We start from the raw sequence: 20693 nt of genomic DNA, 5'->3' as shown, positions 1-20693 counted from the left end.
AGTTTTCGAGATATTTTCATTTTTCAATGGACCAGTAGCGTGGCCACCCAAATCACCAGAATTTAATAAACTGGACTGATTTCTTGGGGTTACGTTAATAATGAAGTTTATAAGATACCTCCAACAAGAAGGGATGAGATGAAGAATATAATACAAAGTGTATTTCGGTGTGTTAATTTACAAATGCTCCGTAGAGTAAGTAGCTCATTCAATGATCGTTTTTAGGCGTACATAAATGTGTTAGGAGATAATTTTGAACACCTTATGTAATTAAATATTAAAAATATTTTATCAAAAGTAGCTTCTAATTTTTTCAAACCTGTTTTTTTGCAAAATGTATTACTGATAAACTATGTTTCGTTCTTTATTTGTTACATTGTTACATTTACATACAAAAGTAGTGTTAATTGTCTTCACAAAATATTGTATTTTGTGTTTGTGTGTTTTTTTGTAAAATTTATTACTAATTTTCTTTGTTTATTTGTTGCATTTACATAAAAAGATAGTTTTTAATTGTTTCAAATATGTTGCATGTAGTATTTGGGTTTTTGTTTGTAAAATGTATTACCAATAAATTATTTTTATTTCTTTATTTGCTACAGTGTTACGTTGATTACCGGATTGATAATCGGTAATCTTCAATTGCCAATTCAGTCATGGCTTACTTAAAATTTAGATAAATTTAAACAACTAAAATAATTTGCTCCGAAAAATGAAAATATCTCGAAAACTAATAAATTTGGGCATAGAGAATGTTATATAAAAATTAAAGTACGTTAATGTTACTTTACAATAATGATATAAAATACAGGGTGTTCCATTTAACATTACTGAGAAAATAAAGTACTTGCGTTTTGACTCACCCTGTATTTGATATAAAGAGAATTAGCAATATCAATAATTGTTAAAAATTTTGACAATAAATAAAAAATATGGCATTAATAGACCATTGCTGTTGTGCTTATTTTTATTTATACAGGGAGTTGAACTTGTTATGATTTTCATACAAAATTGGTTATAACTTTTTAAATACCCTGTATAACATTACGAACCTTTATATTTTTGTGATGCAGAAGTTAACAGGATTTCGAATATAAAATAAATTATAGGGTGTTTCATTTAAAAAAACATAAGTTAGGTCTGCCACTGTGTTATCGAACACCCTGTAACATTCTAACTAATTTTGTAATGTGAAGCTCAAAGGTGGCTAAAAATTTTTGTTATTAGCTTTTATTGCTATCTATTACTATAGCGGAGCTATTGAGCTTTACCCTACTAATCAATCACCCTGTAGATAGGGAATAGGAAGGAGCGTTTTGCACTTTATATCATATTACAAAGATGCCGTGATCAAAGAAAAGGTTTACGTAGCTTGTCTTTCGTGGATGTCGAAAAGGCATCCGATAAAATACAGCATGTACAATTAACGCAGATGCTAAAAAAATATAGTAATAGATAAGTAGTAATAAAAGTATTCATGGCATTAATACTCTGTACTGTACTAGAATCAAACAAAATCTAAAAATTTTAAATTCAAATCTTCAGTAACGAGGAGTCAGACAAAATTGAATTTTGATTAAGTGTTTGAGTAGGTTTTTCATTTAGTGTATGTCTCGAGATATTAGACCGTTTCTATAATTTTCCTATGATATTACTATACATCGTATTTTCCGATTTTAATGCCATCTATCCACAATTCGAAGAAATGTCTTAAATAAAAGATGCTTACCTTTACGTAAAGAATCCAAATCAGCAATAAAAAATGGGGGTTCTTATTTAAGATTTTTAAAGTTGCCCCCACTCCATCTCCAGGAGGTGGAGTGGAGGGTCGTGTTCTGTGTCATTCGAAAGATTTTAAACACTTAGTTTTCAGTTTTGCAATCCTCATTTTGCGAAATATTCGACCGTATTGCTACTTTTAAGATACCCTGTATATGCAAATGTTACAGTAATTCTGTCAGAAAACATTGAATATTGAAAACACACCCAGATACAATGAAATGGATTCCAAGTGACAAAATTCACAAGATAGGTTACATATTTTGTAACTATAATAACCGATCATTTAGATCCAGATAGTAATAAAACGCAGAATAGCAGTGACTAAAACCGTTTTTCTGAAAAATGAAGATATTCCTTGACAATAATCAACTCAGTTCAGAACTAAGATAAAAAATTATTGTTGCCCACTAACTTTTTTAACGTTACTACTACAGTGGCAAATGAAACGAAACTATAAAACTCGGTTACAATGTATATTTACATGCCCTACCAACGTTTTTATCCTTCTAAAAATTAAAACACTTTGTAACGTAAAACATTTTATATTTTTTCTCGCAAAATTTAATTTTTTAACGAAAAGACTAAATTTTACCTGAAATACGTCTCCTATGTAATATCGTTTGTTTCCGTTTTCAACGAAATTTAGAGAGGGTAGAGATCCTGCAGTATTGCCTAAAAAATAATTTAAAAATAAAATTCCAGAATAATATTTGCTCAACAATATTCTATCATATTCTGAATATTATAATGATGAAAATAAAACGAAGGTGAGAATACAACCCACTGAAATGAGGTTATCGGTGAAGGAGATACACAGGGTGTCCAGAAACTCTCGTAACAAACGAAGATCGGAGATTTCTTAGATAGTTTTTAGACAATTTAACCCAATTCACCTAGTCCTAAAATACTTCCTAAGGGAGATACAGTTATTTGAAGATGGCGATTTTTTTTAATATCTTAAGAACGCTTCTGTTTAGAAAAACGAAAACTGGTTTACTTATTTTTATTTCAGAGATTAATAGATTCCATCAGTAATTGCGAATTTCTAGTACCGGTCGCATATTTGCAAATGCTTCTATACTACGGCACCAGAGCGCTGAAATCGGTTAGCCTTTGCAATACACTATTACGCTACAAACCCTCATTGATTTAGGCACCTATTAAATTATAGACCAGGGCGCATCTGTAAAAATATTAGTACATTTGGACGTTGAGAGATGACTCAATTTTTTTGCAGAAATTGCTTGAAAATAATTCAAATAATAATATTTGAGTTATCCTCCCTCTCAAAAAGATCCGGAACATTGTTTAAATAATCAAAATGTCAAAAAATGAAGGAAAAATTCGATTTTTTTCTTTGTTTTTTGATTATAACTTAAAAAGTATTCATTTCGGAGAAAAGCTGTACTGACATAAAAGTTGTATAATTAAATTTCCTATAATATAGAATTGGCTAAAAATTTAAAAAATAGTCACCCTTGTTGCAAAATAGCAATAATTGCGAAAAAACCATACAAAAACAAGTATTCGAATTTTACGTTTTTCAAACATTTATGCTACACATACAACCTTCACATTTCACCCAGAAAAACTTTATGATACAGTAAAACAATACTGTAAATTTCATTAAGATGGGTTCAATAGATTTTGCAAAATGAAGTTTGCAATCCAGCTTTCGCAAAAAAATATCATTTTTTCAAAATGTTACAAGACTGAAAATAAAGCAGATAGCAAGTTCAAATTTTTTTTGCGCATAGAAGTTAACTGCATCATTCATCTGCAATTTGCAAAATTAAAATAGATTAATTACCACGGAGTCAGGAATTTTTTTAAATAAACATTAATTATTGGTGCTACGCGCAGTACAGCGGATAGTTTGCTCTGATTGGGCGTTCCAATGACCTTTGATAATGATTGATACATTTTAATTTTTATTACATTTCGATATAAATAAATAAATTTGTTTATTGCAAAATAAAAACACATACTCTATCCTTAAAAATAAACACTTTTTTAGCAAAAACTTTCTTTGGTCATATATTTTAACTTAGAAAATAAAAGTTTATTGTTTTTAAGCATATGCAATTGTTTAAACAATATCTCACAAACAATAATAAAATTAGTTTGATTTTTGGGGAATTAAAATATTAAAATACAACAAAATATAGAGTAAGAAAATAATATATTAGGTAAAGATTGGAAGAAATTTTGGTGGAAATCAACTTGTGTGAATCGAACACCGCTGTCCTGCGGGTAGCACCAAAAATAAATGTTTATTTAAGAAATTTCCTGACGCCGTGGTAATTAATCGATTTTAATTTTTCAAATTGCAAATGAAAGGTACAGTACACTTCTATAAGCAAAAAAAATTCAACTTGCTATCTGCTTTATTTTCAGTCCTGCAACATTTAAAAAAAATGAATTTCTTTTACGAAAGCTGGATTGCAAAATTTATTTTGCAAAATCTGTTAAACCGATCTTAACGAAATTTACAGTGATATTTTACTATATCATAAATTTTTTCTGGGTAAAATAGGAAGGTCCTAAGTGAAGCACAAATGGTTGAAAAACGTAAAATGCGTATACTTGTTTTTGTATGATTTTTTTCGCAATTATTGCTATTTTGCAACAAAAGGTGACTATTTTTTAATTTTTAACCAATTCTATGTTGTAGGAAATTTAATTACGCAACTTTTATGTCAGTACAACTTTTCTCAGAAATGAACAGTTTTAAAGTTATAATCAAAAAACCAATAGAAAAATCGAATTTTTCCTTCATATTTTGACATTTTGATTATTTAAACAATGTTCCGGACGATTTTGAGTGGGAGGATAACTCAAATATTATTATTTGAGTTATTTTCAAGCAATTTCTGCAAAAAAATTTGAGTCACCTCTCAACGTCCATCTCAAAACAGATGCGCCCTGGACTATTATAATACATCTATTAAATTATGGTGATTAAGTTTTTATTGTAATTAATATTGTATATTTGTAAGTATTGTATATTTCAATTTATTGTATTCAAATAGAAATGTCGAAACTGCAATAATCCTAGCATACTTAAGAATGTGTTTTTTGACCCTAACCCGAGAAAAAAATAAACCAAAAATTAAAACAAAAACGCCAATGAATAAAAAATAAATAAATATTTTTTATTGGTATTTATTTATAAGTACAGATATAATTACTCGTACACAGTGCGTCCATAAAGTAACGCATAAATTCATTATTAACTAAATAAACAACATTATTACAAATTACTGAAACAGGTCGATTTTTGATTTTAATTTATGATTTTTTGGCATATATCGATGAGGTAATCGATGATTTTTTCAATAAGAATAGGGATCATGTGATAGCTCATTTGAAAGGCAATTCAATTCTCTATTCAGTAACATAAACGTTAACATAATTATTTATACAGGGTGTCCAAGAACAATTTTTTAATTAACTTGATTGACACAAAAATAGACTTTGGGTAGTTTATTTAATTCAAAATACATGTTACTGCTGTCAGAAAACAGAAATAAAATATTTGTTATTAAACATTACTTTTTGGTTAAATTCAATGTTTAAGCTGCCACCCACCTGCCTCTTCACAGTTTGAACATTTAATTTATAGTGCGGCCGATATGTGAAACAATTGCACATTTAATGATACAAGCATATAATTTGGACCACATATACTACACATATAAAGGTTTGATTTTAGATATGAGGCCATTTCAGATTTTGCCTTTTACAAAAATGGCGGGCATTCAAAATGGCGGCTATACATATGTGATTAATAGTACCATAACTTTTGAACGAACAGCCCGATTTCAACCAAATTTGGTATATAGGTTCTCTTTTTGATTTATAAGATGGATGTGGTGACCCAGCAGAATCACTTTACCAGAAGTTGTGTTTTTACTGGTTGTTTATGTAAAAATATGTTTTTTTTTCAATTTTTCCCTCTGTATATATTCATTTTTCAAAAAGGTAATACCGCAATTGACAAGAGCATAAAAATATTTTGTAGGAAATATTTTGAACTTTTTAGTTATGTTAATTACCATTTAATAAATGCATAACGTATCTTCACATGTACCTATGTATGGCAGATTCGTGCAAATATTATAAAAATTATTGTGCATTTAATGGTAGAAGCATATAATTTGGACCACATATAGTAAAAACATCAAGGTTCAAATTTAGATATAAGGCCATCTCAGATTTTACCTTTTACAAAAATGGCGGGCATTCAAATTGGCGACTATACATACGTGATTAATAGCACGATAACTTTTGAACTAAATGTCCGATTTCAAGTTTCAACCAAATTTGGTATATAGGTTCTTTTTTGATGTGTAAGACCAAGGTCTTGAACCGGAAAAATCGATTTACCAGAAGTTGTTTTTTACTGATTTTTATGTAAAAACATGTTGTTTTTTTACCAATTCTTTCACCCTCTATACATAATTTTTCAAAAAGTTAACACCGGCTTTGCAAAGAGCGTAAAAATAATGTTTAGAAAATATTTTGAACTCTTTAGTTATGTTAATTACCAATTAATAAATGCATAACTTATCTTCACATCATCATAAAATCATATAATTTGGACCACACACACTACACATACAAAGATTCAAATTTAAATATGAGGCTATCTCAGATTTTATTTTTTACAACAATGGCGGGCATTCAAAATAAATCTGCCGCACATAGGTACATGTGAAGACACGTTATGCATTTATTAAATGGTAATTAACATAACTAAAATGTTCAAAATCTTTCCTAAAAAATATTTTTACACTCTTTTCAATGGCGGTATTACCTTTTGAAAAATTAATATATACAGGGTGAAAGAATTGAAAAAAAACAACATATTTTTACATAAAAAACAGTAAAAACACAACTTCTGGTAAACCGATTCTTCCGGTTCAAGACCTCGATCTTATTCATAAAAAAAGGACCTGGATACCAAATTTGGCTGAAATCGGACTTTTCGTTCAAAAGTTATCGTGCTATTAGTCAGATATGTATAGCCGCCATTTTGAATGCTCGCCATTTTTGTAAAAGGCAAAATCTGAGATGGCCTCATATCTAAATTTGAACTTTTGTATGTGTAGTATATGTGGTCCAAATTATATGCTTCCACTATTAAATTCACAATAATTATTATAATATTTGCACTGATCTGCCACACATGGGTTCATGTGAAGAAAAGTTATGCATTTATTAAATGGTAATTAACACAACTAAAAAGTTCAATATATATTTTTCCTAAAACATATTCTTACGCTTTTTTCAATGGTGGTATTACCATTTTGAAAAATTAATATATACAGTGTGAAAAAATTGAAAATAAATTATTTACATAATATAAAATAGTTTTACATATAAAACCAGGAAACACATCTTCTGGTAAACCGATTCTTCCAGTTCACGACAACGATCTTGTAAATCACAAAAAGAACCTATGTACCAAATTTGGTTGAAATCGGACGTTTCATTCAAAAGATATCGTGCTATTAGTCACATATGTATAGTCGCCCATTTTGAATGACCGCCATTTTTGTGAAAGGCAAAATCTGAGATGGCCTCATATCTAAATTTGAACCTTTATATGTGCAGTATATGTGGACCAAATTATATGCTTGTATCATTAAATGTGCAATTCTTATAATATTTGCACGAATCTGCCGCACTATTAAGCGAAAAGCAATGTTCATTTGCAGTTCGAATTCGTTAGGCAAAGTGACCAGTCGTATTCGAGTTTTGTGCGTTTATTATTGCGGAAGTGATTTAAAAAAAGAGACAATATAAATTTAGTTTTGGTAGGATTTAGTTTTAACACAATTATTAATTAGTAAGTAGTAATGTCCGAAAAAAGGGCGGCCGATAAGCCGCCCGATCAAAAAAACAGTGAAACTGATAACACGGAGAACAGGTATGTACAAATCGATTTTACTAATAAATATAGACCAGGCGATAAAGGGCCCTTTTTTGTTTTCGTGCAGCATAAAAATTTGAACCTAGGAAGGTTATTCCCCATTAAGATTGGCCATTTTCTTCTTGTTGATGAGAAATTAAAGAATAATGTAATTGACATTAAACCCGTTGGAATTAATAGAGTTAAAGTTATTTTCAATTCATTAGAAATAGCAAATTCATTAGTTAATCACGATGTTATTCTTAAAAATGATTTAATAGCATTTATTCCTAAATTCTACACTCATAAAAAAGGGGTGGTCAAAATGGTAGATACTTTCTTTTCCGAAGAATATTTATTAACTGCAATCAAATCAAACAGAGAGGTAGTGGGTGTTCAGCGTATGAAAAGGCGGATTATCGACTCTGATGGAAATGCGTGCTTAATTGATAGACAAATGATCATTATTGAATTTTTAGGGAATGAAATTCCTCAATGTGTACAAATAAATTTATGTAACTTCCACGTTGAACCTTATGTACAACCCGTTGTACAGTGTTTCAAATGTTTGCATTACGGCCACACAGCCAAGCAATGCAAATCAAAAAATCAGAGATGCCGAAGGTGTGCAGATACCAGTCATACGGAAGAAGAATGTAAGGAAGAAAACATGTGCATTTATTGTAATAATACCAGCCATCCTTCAGTATCACGTGTCTGTCCTGTATACACAAAACAAAAAGGGATAAAACAAATTATGGCCTTAGAAAATATATCTTTTAAAGAAGCAGAACACATATATAACAACCCATCATATGCAAAAGTAACGACTAATAATAGATTTTCAATATTAAGTAATGATAATAATTTTCCGTCCCTACCAAACACTTCAGGTAATAGCTCATCTACTTTCACTATTAAAAAACCAAAATCAATGCCTAAACCAAACATTACAAAATCCATTAAGCGATCACATCCAACCTCTCCTACAGCTGATAATATGCCACCTAAAAAATCAAATAAACCTAGTCAAAAATCTAAACCCATTATTCCTAACCCCTACAGAGAAGAGTTTATAGATTATAAAGAAAAAACTATAATGCTAATTACATCTTTTATAAATAAGTTTCAAAAAAATTCTCAATTTTCACTTAATACTCTTACGGAATCCAACATCAGGGATTTTGTTGAGAATGCCTTCGTTTCAAACGATCCGACTGATATTATGGATACATTTAGTGAATCTGATTCAAGTGAAAAACAATTTTTTTAATAAGTCCTTTTAATGGCTAACAAACAAATATTTAGAAGTCAATTAGTTATTTTACAGTGGAACAGTAGATCAATAACAACTAACAAAGGTAGTTTATTAAATTACCTTAATACAAACCACGTTGACGTAATCATTGTTTCCGAAACTTGGCTAAAGTCTAATAGTAATTTTTATATAAAAGGTTACAATTTCTATAAAAAATGTCGAGATAATGGTTATGGAGGCGTTGGTATTTTTATTTTACAAACCATAAACTATCAAGAATGTGTAATAGTCCCAAATTTTGAAAACGGCATTGAAGTATGTGCAGTATTTATTCCGGATATGAATATTTCTTTTGTCTCAATATACAAACCCTCTGATATAGTTGTGACAAAGAAGGATTGGTTAAATTTATTTCAACAGTTTAATATTTCTCGTACAATTTTTTGTGGTGATTTTAATGTACACCATTACAGGTGGGGTCCTATCCCGGAAGATCGTGGTGGAAAGGTTTTAATAGAAGTTATAGATATTTTGGAACTAGTTACTTTAAATGATGGATCACCCACTAGGGTAAATCCAAATGGCAACCACTCTGCAGTCGATTTAACCATTGTCTCTCCTTTCTTGGCGGATTTGATAAATTGGTCCGTACGAGAAGATACACTAGGTTCTGACCACTATCCTATACAGTTTGAACTTCAGATTTCCCCTACATCTTTCGAAATAAATCCTGCATCCAAATGGAACGACTCTCGGGCTGATTGGTCTTTTTTCCAAGCACTTATTGAAAATGAAATAAATATTAACTTTCCTGTCAATGATCTAGATAACTGTCAACTGACAGAACATTTATTTGACGTTATATCTTCAGCATCTTCTAAATCAATGCCTGTTAAAAAACCATTTCTTCCTTCTTCGCCAAGGCCCTACTGGTGGGACGAAGAGTGTTCAAAAATAGTAGAAGCTCGTTCCCAAGCCCTTAAGGTTTTTAAAAGACAAGGAAATTTTCCCAATTACCTGGTCTATCAAAATATTTCTGCAAAGGCTAAACGCATTTTCAAATTAAAACAAAGAAATAGCTGGGTGAATTTTATTAATGAACTTAATAGATCTACTCCACTTTCTAAAATTTGGAATTATATAAAATCAATCAGAAACAAATATCACCAACAAAAGAGACCTCCATTAAATAACGATTTGATTGAGGATGTTTTGAATCAGCTTGCCCCGCCCTCAGCCTCCAATGTCAACGTGGAAGATCTAAAAAATTTTCATTTTCGGTCTACTTTTGATAGTACTTCTGAAGCTTTCACCTTTTCAGAGCTTTCTTTGGCACTAAAACAAACCAAGAACACGGCTCCTGGTTTGGACGGTTTTACCTATAAAATTTTACACAATCTTCCAGACTCAGCAAAACAAATCATTTTAAAAGTTTTCAACAACTGGTGGTTGAAACAAGATTATGCTGAGAGTCTTAAAAACATTGTCATATGTCTAATACATAAGCCATATAAAGATCCAAAATTACCGTCATCATTTCGACCTATATCACTTATGTCGTGTCTTACTAAAACATTTGAACGAATGATTAAATTTCGACTAGAATATTTTATTGAAAGCAATTCTCTTCTACCCATTGCACAGTACGGATTTCGTAGAGGTCATAGTACTATTGATGCATTGACTCATTTGGTTACTGATGCACAAATATGTTTTTCTGAAAATAAATACATGTTATGTTTATTTGTCGACTTAAAAGGTGCGTATGATGTGGTTGATTTGAGTATCTTAAAACTAAAATTGTGTGGAATGGGTATCAGCAAATGGGTAGCAACTAATATAATAAACTTGTTTTTAAACAGGAAAATATATATTCGTGATCACAAAAATGTACTCCACGGACCAAGAACGGTATGTAACGGTTTACCGCAGGGATCTATATTGAGTCCACTTTTATTTAACGTATACACAGCTGAACTGCATGGTTTGATGGATGACACTATAAAAATTATCCAATACGCGGACGATATTTGTTTTTATACCATCCAAGATTCATATGAACAATGTATTAGAGACTTAAAGCATATTTTCTGCTGCATGCGTGATTGGTTTAATAATATGGGTTTTAGTTTTTCACAGGACAAGACAGCGGTAATGTGTCTTACCAGACACAGACTAAAAACCTCTGATCTTTGTACCATAGGTGATATTACTATTCCCTTAGTGACAGAATATAAATATCTAGGTGTCCATATTGATAATAAGCTTTTATGGACGAGTCACATAAAACACGTAAAGCAGAAATGTGAAAAAGGGCTTAACCTTCTGCGCGTAGTTTCCAAATATAAATTTGGTGCAGATGTTAATATATCCCTTACATTTTATAAGTCCTACATTCGATCAATAATGGATTATGGATGTACACTTTACGCCTCAACTAGTAAGTCAAATTTATTAATTTTAGACAGAATACAGTATAAAGCAATAAAGATATGTCTAGGAACTATGGTCTCCTCACCAAATAGTGCAATTCTTGCTGAAGCACAAGAACCGCCCTTGTGTTTTCGTAGACAATATTTAGCGAACAAACAAATTATAAAATACAGGACGTTTAGTACATTTATGGTCAAGAAAATCGCAGATGTAGCAGTTCAGAGTTTTATAAACAAATATTGGAGAATTAAAAATTCTCCTCCACTTGCTGATGCCTTTATTTATACAGAAAAGCATAAAAAACTTATATATACCCTAAATAACTATCCATTATACGAAACAAACTTTGAAGCTTTAATACTTAAACCAACCATTATCATACCAAACTATCCGGATAATTCAAATCTCACAAAATTAATGTTCAAATCTGTACTTGGTAATCTAGGAGAAAATAAAACGGTCATATATACGGATGGATCAAAAAATAAAAATAAAACAGGCTGTGCATTTCTCGTTTCAGACACCAATCATGTTGAGGAATTTAAAGTTCCATATTATTTAACAGTTTTTAGTGCAGAAGCGATAGCCATAGGGAAAGCTCTAGATTGGTGCGAGGCTAATGTAACTTCATCTGTGATAATTGTAAGTGACTCTCTTTCAGTGTTGCAGGCAATTAATAGTTCCCCAATAAAACACTATAAAAATAATCTTATATTATCTATAAGAAATAGTATATTTAAACTGCAAGAGCGTGGTATAGGAGTTACACTAGTTTGGGTAAGGGGTCACTCAGGGATATCTGGAAATGAAGCTGTTGATCTTGCAGCCAAAAAAGCATTAAATTCAGAATTGAGTTTAAATATTTATAACTCATTAGATATTATTAATTTGTATAAGGAAGATGTTAGGGATAGATGGGAGGCTCATTACAGAACATCTTCATCCAATTCTGAAAGTCATTATTTTAAAATTCACCCAGCATTACCAAAAATTATTCCACATATTAACACTTGGAATTATAATAGGCGACATTCGTCTATAGTATCTCGTTTAAAATTGAATCATGGACGTTTCCCAGCCCATTTGTTTCGGATAGGTATCATTGACTCTCCGCATTGTACCCATTGTCCGGAAAATCCTGTAGCCGATATAAATCATATTTTCTTAGAGTGTCAAAAATATACTGCATATACAGATACGCTGTATCAAGAACTAAAAAAACTTACAAGTCTACCGATTAGTATCACTACTCTATTAGCACAACAAGACAAAGGAATTTACGATATTTTAATTAAATTTATCTTAGAAGCTAAAATAAATATATGAAAAAGTAATTATACCTAGAAGATACAATCAATTTTAAATTAAAAAATTCTGTGGCAAATAGACATGGTCTAATGCCATCCACTCTCTCATCACACACACACACACAATGTTCATTTGCCAAATAAAAATTTTATTTTTGTTTTATGACAGCAGTAAAATGTATTTTGAATGAAATAAATTACGCACATTCGTCCTTTTGTGTCATTTAATTTAATATAAAAAAAATTGGACACCCTGTATAAATAATTATGATAATGTTTATATGTATTATTGAATAGAGAATTGAATTGCTTTTCAAATGAGCTAGCACATGACCCCTATTCTCCTTTAAAAAAATCATCGATTACGTCATCACGTCCAGACGCATGACGTCCCTAGTATGATATATGTGCCAAATATCGTAAATTAAATTCAAAATATCGACCTGTTTCGGTAATTTCTAATAATGTTGTTTATTTTGCTAATAATGAATGTATGCGATACTTTATGAACGCACTGTATACGAGTAATTAAAACTGTATCTATAAATAAATAAAAATAAAAAATATTTATTTCTTTTTTATGCAGTGGCGTTTCTTTATAATTTTTGTTTTATTTGTTTCTCGGGTTAGGGTCAGAAACACATTCTTAAATATGCTAGGTTTATTGCAGTTCAGACATATCAATATAAAAATTTCGAACCCCATCCGTGGCTTAGTGGTAAGAACGCCTACCTTTGGATCGAAAAATCCGAAAGGTCGTGAGTTCGAATCTTATCAGGGTCAGAAATTGTTCGTTTATTATAAATTAATAAATGAAAATAGTTTCTGTCCTTGTGGGATGGGTACTCGCCGGAGGGACCGCAGACGTTCGGATACAATTAGCGTATCTTTGCAAAGACAATGACGTCGACTTTGCAAAGTAACAAGACACTTACTCAACACACACACTACACATGACACTAGGTCCCTAACTGTAAAAATTTACCGTACCTACCATGCCAATGATCATTAGTTGTCGAGGCATTAGCTAAATAAAAAAAATTTCGACATTTCTATAAAAAAAATAAAAGTAAAGCGACAGAATGCACCTATGTATCTATAAAAATAATATTGTAGTACTTATGTTATAAAATAAGAAATTTGTGACTATGAATATGCAATCAATCACAAGCAAGTCTGGCTAACTGGCTCTGCCAAAGACATTTTTCAGAAAAGAAAAGACATTTCTATTCCTGTTTTTTAAGCAATAAATTGAAATATAAATATACAGTCGACTCTCGATAACTGGAATTTCAAGGGAACGGCTGTTTTCTTCGAGTTACGTATAGTTCGACTTAAGAATAGTTCGAGTTATAGAGGTAATATTTCACTAAATTCGACTTACAGAGGTAATTCGACTTACAGAGGTAAACAAAAGAAAATTCGAGTTATAGAGGTACAAATAAACGATGTTTTTTATTCCCTACATCCTTTACAAAACTAATGTATGTACTGTAACTACTTGTACTTACCGACACACTGCAATGTATGCCTACAATTCATACGTACATACAATTCAAATTTGAAAATAATCTGTAATCTTCTTCTGCCTAAGGCTTTTTTCAGAATTTAAGTATATAATGTTCTCAATAACAACAACAGCAGAGAACACGTTGTCTGGTACGTCACTTGATTGTTCTAAGTAGCTACGTAAAGTGTTCACTGCGGTCTTGGCTTCCTTGGTTGTGATGTCCGGTGGCTGCTCCATGCCGTCGTCATTGTCATCATCAGAGAGGACGTCTTCACTTGTTACAGTTGCGATGATGTCTTGGTCCGATAATGATCCGTAGACTGAAACACCCTCGTCGACATTTGCAAAATCATCAAAGTCTAAATTCGGGAGCTCGTTATTTATCACGGTCCACTCAGCTTCAGCGTTGGGAAGTCTCGGTTCTAGTTCATGGTCATTGTCACTTGGCACATCTTGGTCCCTATCTATTGCAAACCCGCACGACTTAAAACAATTGACAAGAGTTTGTTTTGTTACAATTTTCCAGCACTTGTCAATCAACCGCATGGCTTGTAACAAGTTGATTAAACACTCCTTTCCGTCTTCAGTATCAGCCACAAATCTTCTTACAACTTCAGTTCTGTAAAGAACTTTAAAATTCTTAATAATGCCCTGATCCAGCGGTTGTAATTTTGATGTTGTATTTGCTGGTAAAAACTGGACCTTTACCCATTTGAGCTCAGGAATAGTGTTGTGAGCACTGCAGTTGTCAATAAATAAAATAATTTTTCGCTTCCCTTTGCCCATTTGCTTATCTAACTTAAGTAACCAATCTGCAAACAACTCCGCATTCATCCATGCTTTCCTATTTGCTGTGTAGTCAACAGGTAATGACTTTACTCCAGCAAAGCATCGAGGTTTTTTTGATTTCCCTATCACTAGAGGTTTTAACATATTCGTGTCTGTCATGTTTGACGCAAGCAAAAGAGTAATTCGTTCTTTGCTGTGTTTGCCCCCGTGACATTTTTCCTCTTTAAACTCGTAAGTCTTATCAGGGAGACACTTAAAGAACAGAGCAGTTTCGTCAGCATTGAATACGTTTTTGGGATTATAACCTTTAATGAGATCTGGTAATGAAGCCTTCCAATCAACTACTACGTCATCGTCTACAGCTCCACTTTCCCCACAAACTTTCTTAAAAGAAATGTTGTGCCTTTTTTTAAAATTTTCAAGCCAACCATTGCTGGCTTTAAACTCTATGTGGCCCAAAGATCTAGCAAAGTGCTCAGCTTTTTCTCTTATCAATGGGCCGCCTAGAGTAATATTTTTTTCTCTGCACTGTTTAAACCATTTAATCATGCACTTTTCTACATCTTTAAATTCAGCATTTCTTTTCCTTTTACATTTTAAGTTACCTTCGATAGCCCTTTGTTGAATTTCTTCTTTTTTTTCAAGATCGTTGACAGCGTGCTGCAAGGAATGTTGAAGTCTGCGGCAATGTCTTTCTTTTTCCTCTTCCCTTCACCCACTAACTTTATTATCTTCAACTTGTCCCCTATATTCAAAGTTTTTACTTTTTTAGTGCTCACGTTGTCACTCATACTGTACCGGGAACGAGAACGTGCCACTCTATTGACTAAATGCGTGGGAACTGACTGCAAACGGCACTCAGCGACATGTCCAAACCTGTCCGGCTAGGTCTATGACCTAACACAGGTTCGCTGTAAACACAGCACAGCTTCGAGTTAGCGAGGGTTGATCTGAAAATTTCGAGTTATAGAGGTAATGTATTTAAAGACTTCGACTTATCTACTGAACTTCGAGTTATAGAGGTAATTTTTCTATCACTTCGAGTTATTAAGGTAAAATTCGGGTGCAAAATTAATTCGAGTTACGCATGGTTTTTTTTTCGACTTAGGCAGGTTTTCTCAAGGGAACGGAAAAAATTCGAGTTATCAAAGAATTCGACTTATTGAGGTTCGAGTTATCGAGAGTCGACTGTACAATACTTACAATAATATTAATAGCAATAAAAACTTAAACACCAAAATTTAATAGATGTCTTATAATTTAATTAGTCCAGAAAGCCACTGCGCATCCGCTAGGGAAAATATTCTAATTCGGATTTTTTGCACAATCTTACTCAAAAAGGACTCCTTTTTACAAATTTGCATGTTGCCAGGACCAAAAGGTGGTCAAAAATTTTTTAAACGTTTTTTTTTTCCTAAAATTATTTTTTTTTGCATGGAAAAAAGTTTTTTTAGGTTTTTTGGATCATTCCAAACAGAAAATGTCTTTAATGACTTTTCTCTAAAAATGATAGTTTTTGACATATGAGCGATTAAAAATTGAAAAATTGCGAAATCGGCCATTTTTAACCCTCAAAAACTATGTAAAAAACTGAAAATTTGAATGTTGCCAAGGTAGGTAGATATTCTTTAAACATCGATTGATGAAATCCCGAAGAGTTTTTTGCAATACAATATTCAAAACTCCTTTGTTTTTTAATTGCCAATCAAGCGTGCGCGACACTATTTTCCACCGACAGTATGGTGCAAATGAAAGAAATAAATTCGTTATTTCGTAAACCGGCGACTTTAAGGAAAAATCACGAAATAGGTCGATTTTTATTTTTAAGTTATGATATTGTGGCATATATGGTATACTAGTGACGTCATCCATCTGGACGTGATGACGCAATCGATGATTTTTTTAAATGAGAATAGGGGTCGTGTGCTAGCTCATTTGAAAGGTTCTTCAATTCTCTATTCAGTAATATAAACATTTACATAATTATGTATACAGGGTGTAAAAAATTTTTTATTAAATTAAATTATTTGACAAAAAAAGAAGTAGAAGGACCCTGTATAAATAATGATGTAAATGTTTACATTACTGAATAGAGAATTGAAGAACCTTTCAAATGAGCTACCACATGACACCTATTCTTATTTAAAAAAATCATCGATTACGTCATCACGCCCAGACGGATGACGTCACTAGCATACCATATACGTCACAATATCATAACTTAAAAATAAAAATCGACCCGTTTCGGGATTTTTCCTTAAAGTCACCGATTTACGAAATAACGAATTTATTCCTTTCATTTGCACCATACTGTCGGTGGAAAATAGTGTCGCGCACGCTTGATTAGCAATTAAAAAACAAAGGAGTTTTAAATATTGTATTGCAAAAAACTCTTCGGGATTTCATCAATCGATGTTTAAAGAATATCTACTTACCTTGGCAACATTCAAATTTTTAGTTTTTCACATAGTTTTTGAGGGTTAAAAATGGCCGATTTCGCAATTTTTCAATTTTTAATCGCTTATATGTCAAAAACTATCATTTTTAGAGAAAAGTCACTAAAGACCTTTTCTGTTTGGAATGATCCGAAAATCCTAAAAAAACTTTTTTCCATGCAAAAAAAATAATTTTAGGAAAAAAACAAAAAAAAAAACGTTTAAAAAATTTTTGACCACCTTTTGGTCCTGGCAACATGCAAATTTGTTAAAAGGAGTCCTTTTTGAGTAAGATTGTGCAAAAAATCCGAATTAGAATATTTTCCCTAGCGGATGCGCAGTGGCTTTCTGGACTAATAGGTGCCGAAATCAATGAGGGTTTGTAGCGTAATAGTGTGTATCAAAGGCTAACCGATTTCAGCACTCTGCTGCCGTAGTATAGGAGCATCTGTAAATATGCGTACCGGTCATAGGCATCCGTTTTGGGTAGGGCAACGGTTATGTTATCGCATAACTTTTTTTTCTTTAACTTTTAAGCGTTTTTGACACTGTTGGGGGGTATTTTCGTATTAAAAGTTACTCTTGCTTTAAGTCGGTAGGAAGCACCGTTTTGTAGAAAAATCGATTTGAAAATTTTAAATTTTTTAAATTTGAAAATTTTTTTCAAAATAAAACGGTTGTTTTACCGACTTAAAATAAGAGTCACTTTTAGTACTAGAATACCTCATAATTTAATAATATAGTGTCAAAAATGCTTGAAAAAAAGTTATACGATAAAATAACCGTTGACCTACCTAAAACTTATGCCCATGAGCGGTACTAGAAATTTGCAATTGATGAAATCGATTCATCTCTGGAAGATAAGTAAAAGTACAGTTTTTCGTTTTTCTAAATAGTATGATAAAATTGATCCAAATAATGGCATAACCCAGACATCCAAAGTGAAATTTATCCTCCAACACCAAATTGTTCTATATGGTCCACATAATGTTCAGAAAAAAGTCACACCATTTTGAGCGTCGGGTTTGAGGGGAGAGGGGTAGAAATCGGTAAATTCGTAGTTTTTTAGGTTTTTCGTCAATATTTCTAAAACTATGCGGTTTAGCATGAAGAACCTTCTATAAAAAATGTTCTAGATTAAATTTGAAATAAAAAAGGTCCTATGCATAATCCTTCTAAAATGAACGGTTTTAAAGTTACGGAGGTAGAATAGTATAATTGGTCCAAAAAAGGCCTAACCCAGACATCCAAAATAAAAGTTTCCTTTCATTACCAAATTGTTCTATATGGTTCATATATTGTTTAGTAAAAAGTTGCACCATTTTGAGCGTCCGGTTTGGGGGGGAGGGGGGGAGATGGGGGAGAAGTCGGTAAATTAGTAGTTTTTTTAAGTCTTTCGTCAATATTTCTAAAACTATGCTTAAGCGTAAACAATGTTCTATACAAAAATCTGCCGTCCGTTAGCTAAAACATCGCTAAGCCACCATAGGCCGATTTTGAGTTCTAGATGCCACACTATATAAAAAAAAATTCTCTATCGATCTGTCCTGGATTCGTATTTCTAAGTTTTGTAGTTTCAAAGATAGCGTAAGCAAAAACATCGTTATCTACAACAAAAATTTAACTTTACACAGCTTAAACTACGTTTATCCACATTACTCAACTAAAACATCAGGAACCGCCTTCAATGATAGTATTTTGTTTAAATTTTCATTTAAGATACTTAGCTAAAACCACGTTGCCCAAAGTTATACAACTATAAGACCGTTAACATACTTTAACTTTTTTTTAGTCAAGGTTTATTTCACTACATCGCGAAACAATACTTAACTAAAAACCCGTTATACACAATTACTACACTAAAATATCGATAAACTTTCTTAACGATATTAAAGCTAAGGAACATTTAAAATATTGCTGTACGATGTTAAACTTAAACATCGCTAACCTCCCTTAGCGTGTTTTGCGATAAATAATCTCCTAGAAGTTCCATAACTAAAACACCTTTAAGTAACAATACTACGCTAAAACATCACTAGGCGACCTCCCACTCACCGTCTCACCTGTCCTACACTGCGGTCATATGTCATATCGTATATCGTCAGTGTCAATATTCTATTGGTCGGAGAAAGTACGTCACGCGCTTTTGGTGAACAGGATATTTCACGCCAAATCATCAATATGGCTAAGAAAATTTCTTAGTAAGTTCCTCCTTGCTATTATTACTAAAATTTTTAACAAATGCGCTTAAAAGTTAATGGAATCTTAATTACTACTTGTACTGTACAAGATGAAAGATTGTATATTTTTTATGTTTTCATGATAGTGTGTTTGTGTGTATGACAGTTTATGTTGTTTAAGAAATATTTACTTGTTTTCTAATCCTATTCCAATAATACCTATTATTATTCCTAGTAAATGTAATTTTTCGTTTTTTGCAGTTCTAAAATTTCCCGGCGATCTCAACTCATATTAGAATGGTAACGCCAAAAATACCAAGTTCGGATTACTTTAAGATGCGAACAGGAAACATAATTTGTAAACAATTTGTATGCTCGACCATATTCCATGACGTCGGCAGTTTTTAACAAATTTAGTGAGATTCAAAATAGTTTAACATCTTACCAATCCCGAAATTTGATAAACGAAATTACTATGCTAAACAAAGCCTCTCACAACGTATCATTAGAAAACACTGATATGTTTTGTAATGAAGAAATGCCAGCAGATGATTTTCCTTCTGATAATGTACCTGATTCTATCCAACATAATTCTTTTCACCCTGATAATAATACAAAACCATCATTATGCCCTAATATATTAGATTTTAATTCAGACGATTCAGTTCTTGACGAAGATTATATTCCGGATTCAAGCGAAGATTCAGACGATTTAAATTTGCCAGAAAACGTTCCTTCGCACCGAAAATTGCCAAAGAAAAGTCAATTACGAACTTTTCCTACAAATTTAACTGAGCCTTCTACTTATACAGCTACACTCACCAAATCTTCACCATCTCATACATTCCGTAATTCACTGTCCTCAAATAAACATAAAAAAAGACGCGTTACGACAGATTTTCGAGAACTAAGATGCATTTAAAATGGGAAAAAAAAAGAGCCAAGAAAACACACTGTAGACTGGACTAATAAAAACAAAAATAGTCACACTATGCAAAAGAAAAGCACTGTTACGGGGAGAAGTGAACTTGATGTCCAACCATAGAAACGAAAGAAGTATGACACTGGCCTAGGTGAACGGA

General features: G+C 31.9%; 1 protein-coding gene across 1 annotated transcript in view; it reads right to left on the bottom strand.

Moving 5' to 3' along the window:
* LOC126887903 (snaclec alboaggregin-D subunit beta-like) overlaps positions 1–20693 on the bottom strand; it is a 77440-nt gene that overhangs the window by 27433 nt on the left and 29314 nt on the right. The window contains exon 2 of the mRNA XM_050655801.1: positions 2375–2454. Coding sequence (XP_050511758.1) covers positions 2375–2454 — 80 coding nt within the window. The remainder of the gene's footprint in view (positions 1–2374; positions 2455–20693) is intronic.

The sequence above is a fragment of the Diabrotica virgifera genome, chromosome 7 (assembly GCF_917563875.1).
Source record: "Diabrotica virgifera virgifera chromosome 7, PGI_DIABVI_V3a".
In the NCBI taxonomy this organism is placed as follows: domain Eukaryota; kingdom Metazoa; phylum Arthropoda; class Insecta; order Coleoptera; family Chrysomelidae; genus Diabrotica; species Diabrotica virgifera.
Note: the sequence above shows the minus strand (reverse complement) of the source record. Positions and strands in the feature narration are given on the sequence as shown.